We start from the raw sequence: 10222 nt of genomic DNA on the forward strand, positions 1-10222 counted from the left end.
GAGACAGGGTCTTGCTCTGTTGCCTGGGCTAGAGTATAGTGGCTCATGATAGCTCACTGCGACCTCACACTCCTAGGTTCAAGCAATCCTCCTGCCTCAGCCTCCCGAGTAGCTGGGACTACAGGCACACACCACCATGCCCGGATAATTTTTCTTTTTTTTTTTTCTGTGATGGCCTGCTACACAGGATAATTTTTCAATTTTTTTGTAGAGATGGGGTCTCGCTATATTGTCCAGGCTGGTCTCCAACTCTTGGCCTCAAGCAATCCTCCTGCCTCAGCCTCCCAAAATGCTAGGATTATAGGTGTGAGCCACTGTGCCCCGACCTATAGTACTATTTTTTCCACCTTTATGTAGATTGGAACATTTTCAAAATAAAAACATGGTAAAATAACTTTTAATAGACTAGAAATTTATACTATATCCTATTCAAAATTTAAATTTGAGGGGAAAAAAGCAGTGAAAGTGGAAGTGAAATGGGGGACAACTGAAGTGATCCCAAGGAGATATAATAGAAGATCTCAGGCTTAAAGGAAAAAGATTTGCGTTTGTCACATATATCGAGTGTAGCACTAACCAAAGGCTCATCTAGTCCTAGATAATTATAATAATTTACTTTTCTTAAGTAAACTTTATTATTTCAACACCTGAAGTTAAAATAGGCAAAAATTTAGGATAAGTTCAAAGTCATATAAAATAATATCTAATTATTCAGATAATTAAATGATCTAATATACGTAAAAGGCCACAAACCTAGAAGAGAGGATATGACTGACTTAGAGTTATGCCATAGATTAGACATGGCATGGATACAGCTGATATTCACAAATACAATACAGTTGACCTCTGAACAACACAGGTTTGAACCAAATGGGTCTATGTGGATTTTTTCCGACAAATACATTGGAAAAGTTTCTGGAGATTTGTGACAATTTGAAAAAACTCACAGATGAACCTTGCAGCCTAGGAGCATTGAAAAAAGTAAGAAAAAGTTAGATATGTCACGAATGCACAAAATATATGTAGATAATGGTCTATTTTATCATTTACTACCATCAAATATACACGAATCTATTATAAGAAGTTAAAATTTTAATTACACTTTGTAGAGAGCACATGGTGCCATTCACAGTCAAGGGAAATGTAAACAAATGTAAACATGCAGTATTAAATCATAACTGCATAAAATTAACTATAGTATATACTGTACATATTGTAATAGTCTCATAGTCACCTCCTGCTGTTATTGTGGTGAGTTCAAATGTTGTGAGTATCCGCTTAAAATGTCACATGAACTCCATGGGAGCACTTCGCCTTCCCAGTAAATCGTGTGTTGCAGTAAAAAGGGATCTCTGGAGTATTTTGCATTGTATTTAGTGTAATACTGTAACCCCTGAACAACACCATGGGACCTGTACAAAGTGCCACTAGTGATGTTGGAAGTGCTCGCAAGAAGCAAAATCATGATATTACAAGAAAAAGTTGAATCGTTTGATATGTACCATAGATTGAGGTCTGCCGTTGCAGGTGCCTGCCATTTCAAGATAAACAAACCCAGTGTAAGGACTATTGTTTAAAGAAAAAAAAAAAAAAGGAAATTTATGAAGTTACTGCAGCTACTCCTGCAGGTTGAAAACCTTGCACTTTTTGCAAAGTACCTTTTTATCTCATATTGAAAATGTAGCTTTTATGTTGGTGCAAGATTGCTATAAGAAAGCATATCTATAGACTCCGCTATGAGTCAAGAAAAAGTGAAATCATTATATGACAATGTAAAACAAAAGGAAGATGAAGGATCTAAAGCTGGAGAATTTAATGCCAGCAAACAACAATTTGATAATTTTAGAGAGAGGTTTGGCTTAAAAAATGTCAAGATAACAGGAGAAGCACCTTCTGTTGACCAAGAGGCAGCAGATGAGTTCCCAGAAGCTACTAATAAGATCACTGAGAAGAAAGATATCTGCCTGAATAGGTCTTTAGACAAAATTGTCCTATTCTGGAAAAATTTGCCACAAAGGACATTTAGTAGTAAGAAAGAAAAGTGAGCACCAAGATTTAAGGCAGGAAGGGATAGGCTAACTGTATTGGTTTGTGCAAATGAAGTTGGGTTTATGATCAGGACTGCCCTTATCTATAAAGCTGCTAACCCCAAGCCTTAAAGGGAAAAAAAACACCAGCTGCCAGTCTTTTGGTTGCACAATGAAAAGGCCTGCACAATGAAAACTCTTTTTCTGGATCGATTCCATTGATGCTTTGTCCCTGAAGTCAGGAAGTACGTTGCCAGTAAGGGACTGCCTTTTGAAGTTCTTTTGATATTGCACAATGTCCCTGGCCACCCAGAACCCCATGAGTTCAAAACTAAAGGCATCAAAGCGGTCTACTTGCCCCCAAATACAACGTCTCTAATTCAGCCTCTAGATCAAGGGGTCATAAGGACCTTTAAGGCTCATTACACATGGTACTCTATAGAAAGGATTGTCTATGCTATAGAAGAGAACCCTGACAGGGCATCATGAAAATCTGGATGTCATCATTGTTACAGAAAAAGCCATGAAAGCCACCAAAATTCCTGCTGGAGAAAATTGTGTCCAGATGTTGTGCATAAACTGCACAGAATTTACAACAGAACCAGTCAAGGAAATCACAAAAAAGACTGTAGATATGGCAAAAAAGGTAGGGGGTGAAAGGTTTCAACATATGGATCTTGGAAAAATTCAAGAGCTAACAGACACCACACCAGAGGAATTAACAGAAGACAACTTGATGGAAATATGTGCTTTAGAACCAGTGCCAGACGATGAGAAAGAAGATGCAGAAGTAGTAGTGCCAGAACAAACTGACATTAGCTAACCTGGCAGAAAGGTTCCAATTATTCGAGACTGCTTTTTATTTCTTTTACAACGTTTAACATTGTTTCTGACATCGATCTGACATAACTTTACTCGGGAGGCAGTAGCCACAGCAATTCATCCCATACAGTACTTAACTTCCAACTGACACTGGGGCCTCAAGTTAGCGCGGGAGTGGAGGGAGCAATTTCATACACAGAAAACAAGACGAGTAGTCAGTTACCTGAGTCTCTCAATCGAGCGAGTTCCTGCCGACGTTTCTTTCGTTTCTCCTTCTTCAGGGCGGCCCGGTACTTTTTGTGGCTGGAAGATTAAGACATTTACACACCGGCGTCAGCGCCTCCACCTGCAGCGCTGTCCGAGCTCCCCTGTCCTCAGCGCCCAGTGACAGGAAATCGCTCAAGCGCTCAGGAGAGATACCTTGCTTCCCTTGTCTTAAATACAAAACATGCATCTACCACGGCCTCATCTTTCCACGCCCAAACGGCAGGTAGTCTTCATCGGCCATCTGTTCCTTTCCTTGCCTCCCTTAGCACACAGGCGCCGATGACAGTGGGCGCGCACCAGAAGGGCTCGAGCTGCTGCGGTGGCTCACTTGCTTGGCCTAGGTTTCCTTTTCCCTTCCCTTCCTGCCTGCACATCCTCCATGCCCAGGATCGGCCCGCTCCGTCCCCTCTTCTCGCCTGCCCATCTCCCTCGGCGGAGCTTACCTCGGTTTCTCACCAAACACCACCTTCCCGGGCGCCGCCATCTCGGCAGCGCTGCTCCACCCGGCAAGATCCGGTCGGAAAGGGCGGGCGCGCGCAGGCGCAAGTGTCCCCGGGCACCACCCGGGCCGGACCAAAAAGAGAAGGCGGGAGGTCCCCTTTGACAAGCTAGTCTTCCAAAGCCATGCTCAAATAAATGTCTCCTTCCTGAAAAATACTTTGGTGGCTCTTACCCCGCCCTGAAAGTAATACTTCTCGCCTCAGCGCTTCCCCAGTGTTTTATCACTATCTCTCCCCACGCCATAGTGGGACGTCTAGTGGCTAGAAGGTTAAAGTCGCACCTCTCCCCCTTTTCTCATTCACTCATGAAGGCTAATGACACACAGCCGCGCGCCTCGCTGCCCTTCCTACTTTTCCAGGCTCCGCCTCCTTCCGCGGCTCCACCTATCAGCGCCTCAGACAAAGATCCGGACTCCGCCCTCTGCCAGTCTCACCTGTCTGGGCTCCATAGGGGAACCTAACTCCCGGGGCTGGAAAGGTGTATCATCTGCCCCTGAGGGCTTTACAATCGAGAGGCAGAGAAGGACCAATCGATAAATAAGATAATAATGGTGCAGGGAAAGATAAAGTTTACTTAACATAGTCCAGCTGGGTATTCAGAGAGAGCTTTCTGATGCTTGAGTTGAGTTTTGAAGGGAGATGATATTTACCTGGAGGGAGAAGGGTGGGAATGGGATTACAGGCAGATCAGCATAAGCAAAGGCACTGAGAGGTGAACTTGGAATGCGCCTGGAACAGCAAGAATTTTGGCGATCGGATTTAAAGTGTAATTCGAGAGTATCACGGAATATAGTGGTAGTAGCGGGCTGCAGGGGCTAGCTTATGGAGGAGGGCCTGGTACGCCATGCTAAGACTCTAAAATTACGTTCTGTAGGCAATGGTGAAACCATTGAAAGCCTTCAAATAGAGGCTTGTCGCAGTCATATTTTCGTTTTAGGTAAATCACTCTGGTTTGCAACATAAAGGATTAAAAGATAAAGCTAGAATATCACAATAATCTAGGTGAGACGTGATGAGGAATTAGGCTGGGGCAATGACGGTAGGGATTGAGAAAGCAAAAATCATCCCTGCTAATAATCAGACTGTGATGTACTCGCACAAGGCCAGGAACAAGGCCAAGAAAAAGGTGTTTCTTTCGAGGACACATTACAGTTGCAAAATGACTAACAGCCTCTATCTTTTGAGTGACTTAATAACTTCCCTGGCCTCCCTTTGTTCCTTTCTTCTCCAAATTAAAATTGCTGAGATACCCAATTACTAAACTTCCCCTGCTTCCCCTAATCCCTAATCAGAATCATTCAGCTGAAGCCCACACCCTGCATCAAGCCTCGCCTTACTACCTCTTACCCAGACACTCGGGGCAACACATGTTTCCCTTCACCTCCAAGATGGCCTTTTCCAGTTCAGTGCATCAGCTGACTCTCTGATCTTGAGTAAATTCCTTCATGTCTAGTCCTCAGTTTTCTCATTGGTAAAAATCAAGATAGTAGTAATAGTTTCCATCTTATAAGGCTTTTATTGTGAATACTCAATAAGATAACCCATGCTATATGTTAGCACAGTGCCTGGCAATACTGAGTGTCCCCCAAACTTTAGCTGTTATATCATCATCATCACCATCATCATCATTGGTGAGAAAACTTCCCGACCCCCTCAAGACTGGGTTAGGTACTGCATGTGCTCCCAGCACAAGTATTTTACCTTTTGTAACACCTGTCACTGTATACTGCACTTTGTGCCTTCGCCTGTTTGCTTCTTGCACTAAATCTTAAACTCTTTGAAGGCAGAGATTTGGCAGTTGTACTCCCAAACTAGAGGATGTCCTGGGTGGCACAGAATGTGGTTGCTATGCAAGTCATAAATTTTGCTGGTCCCTATAATCAGAACTTATGCTAAACATTGCTGCCATTCTGAAAGCATCAGTGTTTGGGTTGCTATAACATTTCTTATGAATCAGACCAGACTTTCACTTCAGAACAATAAGTAAGAATATCTTCTAGGAAGATACTGCTAATTATAAAAAGATACACATGTAGATTTTGTTTCATTATGAGTCAGAAGTGAATGTAAATTTTCTTTTATAGGAGTTAGACATTTATTTTCAACAATTAACCACTGAATTCATTTTCAGGAACAGGCTTGAATTGCTTAAGTTAATTTCATTACAGAAGTGACTCTAAAAGCCAATTCCACTTCCAAATTATAATTACCATCATTTTAGTTTAATAGAGAAAGACATCTTCCTGGACTTTTTTGGGTGGATGCCTGGTTTTAAAGCAGCCAACTTTACCCTAACCCATGTGCAAGACAGTTCTCCAGGTGGCCTTGGACCAACCCAGTTCTCTCCCCCTTTCTTGCTTGTCATTCTTGACTGTAGACTGCACTGGGAATGCAATATCCTGAGATAGGGAGAAACTACCTGAAACGGCCCGGGCCTTGTTCCTGTCCCTCCTAGGTAATGTAACATCTTGAGTTAGTGAAGAACTGCCTAGCACAGCCCAGGCTTTGTTCCTCTCTCCCCTGGAAGCAGGATGTCCTTCAAAGCTTTGTCCAGTGATTTATGTGTGGCCAGTGAGGTATGTAACTTTTGTGTTCCCTCAGCTGTAGTGCAAGTGGGGCACGTGCAGTCGAGACTCCATCTACTCCACCCAAGGCAGCTTTCTTGAGTGTTGTGTTTCCAGCTCACAATGGATCCTTAGCTTCTTTTGTCCCTTGCTGCCTGTCTGCAAGTAATAAACCTGCTTCATGTAACTTATTGGGTGTGGGTGTGTTCGGTCTCACTGGACTCAGACAAGTTGGTAACCAGTGCACAGTGAACCTGCTTCATACCATGTAGACCCGGGAAAGGAGAAAGGGGCTTGCAGCTTGCCCTACGTGGTCATATCAAGTGCGACCGAAAGAGGTGAGCTGAGGAGGATTGGCTGCTTCTTCCCACGACTGCATCTGTAGTAATCCCTTAGGCGTTTTCTAGATGCTTTATGATCTGTATGTTAAAGGATGTCTCACTAATTTTAAAGACATCTTATATACCAAAACAAGAGGAAGGAAAGTCTTTCACCAGTCATTAATATTGCACATAAAGAGTTTTATTGGTCTAATATTATTTAATGAAGATGAGCATCCATTTTACTACAAACTTCTTCCCCAAGACCTTTGACAGAGCTTAGGCCCATTTTCCACCTTCATGTCTAGGAAAGTACAAGTAAAACACTTTTGAGGGCATAAAAAAAAACCAACAAAAAATTCTTGTTAAGGTATATCAGTAGCCAGGGAATGTACAGTGCCCCTTTGAGGGTCATATGACAAGGCAGTTTCCATAACCTTTGCAGGGAAGGTGACCAAGAATTTATTATGCAAACCAGGACATGGCTGAGAGTAAAAGAGTGTGCTCTTAATAATTACACCAGAACACCAGGTATAAGTGAATCAGGAGTGGCAAACCAGGACACACAGTCACCCTATACTGTAAATACATCCTTGGTATCTCTAAGGATGAGAGCAAGTCAGGCATTCTGTATATTATTACTCCCTTCAATTTGGAAGACTTACTGCAATAGAGTTTTGCCCTGAAAGTTTGCAAGGCTAGAAGGAAAGCCTGTGTGCCCTAGAAAAGAAATATCTCATGTGTTCACCCTTTTAAAGGTAATTGTAGTTTGAAATGGGTGAATTGCAGAAAGTTAACAGACTTTTTTTTTACCATGTTTATCTTTTTAAGAATTGTATGCTTTTCCTAGGGCATATATGCAAAAGCCTCCCCTCCACCCACCTTCTTTAGAGAACACATATTTCCCGAACTTATACATACAACTCCACCTTTTTTTTCTACTGAATTAATTTTTTACACTCAATTGCGGTAAAATACACATATAAAATTTACCATCTCAACCATTTTAATTGTACAGTTCAGTAATGTTAAGTATATTTGCACTGTTTTGCAACAGATCTCTAGAATTTTTTCATCTTGTAACATTGAAACCCTGTATCCACTAAATGAAACTTCCCCCCACCTCCAGCCATTGGCAACCACCTTTCTACTTTCTGTTCTATGAGTTTTACTACTTTAGATACTTCACATGAGAGGAATCGTACAGTATTTGTTCTTTTGTGACTGGCTTATTTTGCTTTGCATAATGTCAAGGTTCATCCACATTGTACATTTGACAGGATTTCCTTCTTTTTTAAGGCCGTAAAATAGTTCATTGTATGTTTATACCACATTTTCTTTATCTATTCATCTGTTGATGGACATTTGGGTTGCTTATACCTCCCGACTATTGCAAATAATGCTGCTATGAACATAGATGTGCAAATATCTTTTCAAGATCCTGCTTTGACTTCTTCTGGATATATACCCGGAAGTTAGATTGCTGGATCATATGGTAATTGTTTGCAGTTCTTCAAGGAAGCTCTGTACTGTTTTCCATAACTCCATTATTTTACATTCTTACCAATAGTACACAAGGGTTCCAACTCCTCTACACCCTCCCCAAGACTTATTGTTTGTTCTTCTGATAGTGGCCATCATGATGCATATGAGGTGATCCCTCATTGAGGTTTTGATTTTCCTTTCCCTAATAATTAGTGATGTTGAGCATCTTTTCATGTTCTTATTGGTCATTTGTATATCTTCTTTTGAGAAATGTCTGTGCAAGTCCTGCTCATTTTTTAATCAGGTTATTTGTTTTTTGTTGTTGTTGAGTTATAGAAGGTCCTTATATATTCTGGATATGAACCCCTTACCAGATGCGTAATTTGCGAGTATTTTTTCCCATTCTATAGGCTGCCTTTTCACTTTGTTAATTGCTTCCTTTGATACACAGAAGTTTTTAAGTCTGAAGTAGTCCCATTTCCATCTTAACCATCTTTAAGTGCATATTCAGTAGTGTTAAGTATATTCATTCAACCCTATCTTGAAGACCAGATGACTAGTATATTAATGAAAGAAATACTACCAGTTATTGATGCAACGTTGATTTGAACACAGGCTTAGAGGCATTTGGATACGCTCCAAGATATTTACAAGTAAGAGAAATAGGGGCACAGATTCCTCAGAATATGTAGAATTATCTAGAGTTTAGATTTTAGCTTACCTGACAAGTTTCTCCCCCTATTACCATAACAAATGTTTTGTAAACCACTGTATAAATTGGGAGATTTAAGTTGACTACCTGTCTTGCAAAAAACCTTGACTAATGAGTAAATAAAGTTCAGATAGTTGTAAAGGGAAGCTAAAATAGCTCTGTCAGTATAGAAAATGTTATCATTTTATTATATATAATGGTGTACAAATAATGCAAAATAATACTACAAACTATAGACTATTAGATTACTAGTCCTTTGAAAAATATATCTTAAAGAATATGAATGAATTCTAAGTTCTAGGTCTTTTAAACGTTTTCCTTAAAATGTTCTGCATATGCTTTCTATATGATCAAGCCATTAAGTAAAATATTTGATCTTCAGAAATGCAAAAGGATTTCCAGATATAGTAAAAATCTTTGTTTTCTTATGACTATAAAATATATTTTCTATATCATAAATTGATAGTAAGTAAGCATATCATATACTAGTAATGACAACTAAAAACTGAGGCAAACATACTCATTGAGAAGCCCTTATAAAAGAATACACGGTCATGTTTTGAAATAAAATATACTTACTTTATTTCAAAACATGCCTATGTTCAGCCAGGAAGTACCAGTCTGGACCCTGTGGCAGTTTCTAAAAGGCCTGAGTTCTTCATTGTCAGTGTTTGTGCCTTACCAGTTGCTAAACATTTCATTTATAATCCCCTGCTTATAACTCTATAGAACAGCTAATTGATATAAACATAAAAAGATAGCTCAAAAATGTCAGACGTGAAAAGACATTACAGTTACCAACAGGTTGCCGTAAGAGAAACTTGTGTCTCTTGCTAGTACTTTAGTGATAAACATCATTATTAACCAAAGGAAGAATTTGTTTACCAAATAGCTCTCTGCAAAGACTGCTGAAGTCCTCCCATACCAAGAAATGCACATCTATAAATATTACTGAATGCAGGCATTTAGAATAGTCTAGTTAACAATTTTTTAAAAGCCAGTATGTATTAAAGCAAAACACTGCCTAGATATGAATGTTTCAGGGGGTCGCTTGGCTGGTGGCAGGCTTCGGTTTTGCTTGTATATTCAGCACATAATCGTGACGGAAGGATGAGCGGACGGTGCGATTCATCAGGGGCTGAAGGGGGCGGAAGTTGTCCACCATTCTTTTCTCTTTCTCCCCTTCAGAAGTGAAAAGCAGGGTCCGAAATTGCTCAAGCTAGAAATAGAAACAGAAAGCATAAATTAGTTCAATAGAAAACCAGCTTCCCTTGAGAATAAGTGACTTTCATTTTTACAATTCTGAAACATTCGTCACAAGTTGAATACAGAAGGAGAACTTATTTCTGAGTCAAAATGCCTTCACCACTTGACAGGGAATAAAATGCCCAGTGGTCGCAGCAGGTAGTGAAACCAGCGGGGCACTTGGCATCCAAAGACTAGGGGCAAAGGCCCTGTTCCTCACATAGTAGCCATTTAGCAAGGATAAGTTACTTCGTCAGTTTGGTTCTCAGGAACCTCATCT

The 10222-nt window shown here is 40.5% G+C and overlaps 2 protein-coding genes across 2 annotated transcripts in view; both read right to left on the bottom strand.

Moving 5' to 3' along the window:
* ZRSR2 (zinc finger (CCCH type), RNA-binding motif and serine/arginine rich 2) overlaps positions 1–3605 on the bottom strand; it is a 24592-nt gene extending 20987 nt beyond the window's left edge. The window contains exons 1-2 of the mRNA XM_012638718.1: positions 3560–3605; positions 3073–3152 (exon numbers count right to left, since the gene is read on the bottom strand). Coding sequence (XP_012494172.1) covers positions 3073–3152; positions 3560–3600 — 121 coding nt within the window. The 5' untranslated portion in view covers positions 3601–3605. The remainder of the gene's footprint in view (positions 1–3072; positions 3153–3559) is intronic.
* A 6008-nt stretch (positions 3606–9613) lies between these two features.
* CA5B (carbonic anhydrase VB, mitochondrial) overlaps positions 9614–10222 on the bottom strand; it is a 35969-nt gene continuing 35360 nt past the window's right edge. Inside the window, exon 8 of the mRNA XM_012638721.1 lies at positions 9614–9916. Within this exon, the coding sequence (XP_012494175.1) occupies positions 9737–9916 (180 nt within the window). The 3' untranslated portion in view covers positions 9614–9736. The remainder of the gene's footprint in view (positions 9917–10222) is intronic.

Source organism: Propithecus coquereli, unplaced genomic scaffold, assembly GCF_000956105.1.
Source record: "Propithecus coquereli isolate 6110/MARCELLA unplaced genomic scaffold, Pcoq_1.0 Scaffold132, whole genome shotgun sequence".
Classification (NCBI taxonomy): Eukaryota; Metazoa; Chordata; class Mammalia; order Primates; family Indriidae; genus Propithecus; species Propithecus coquereli.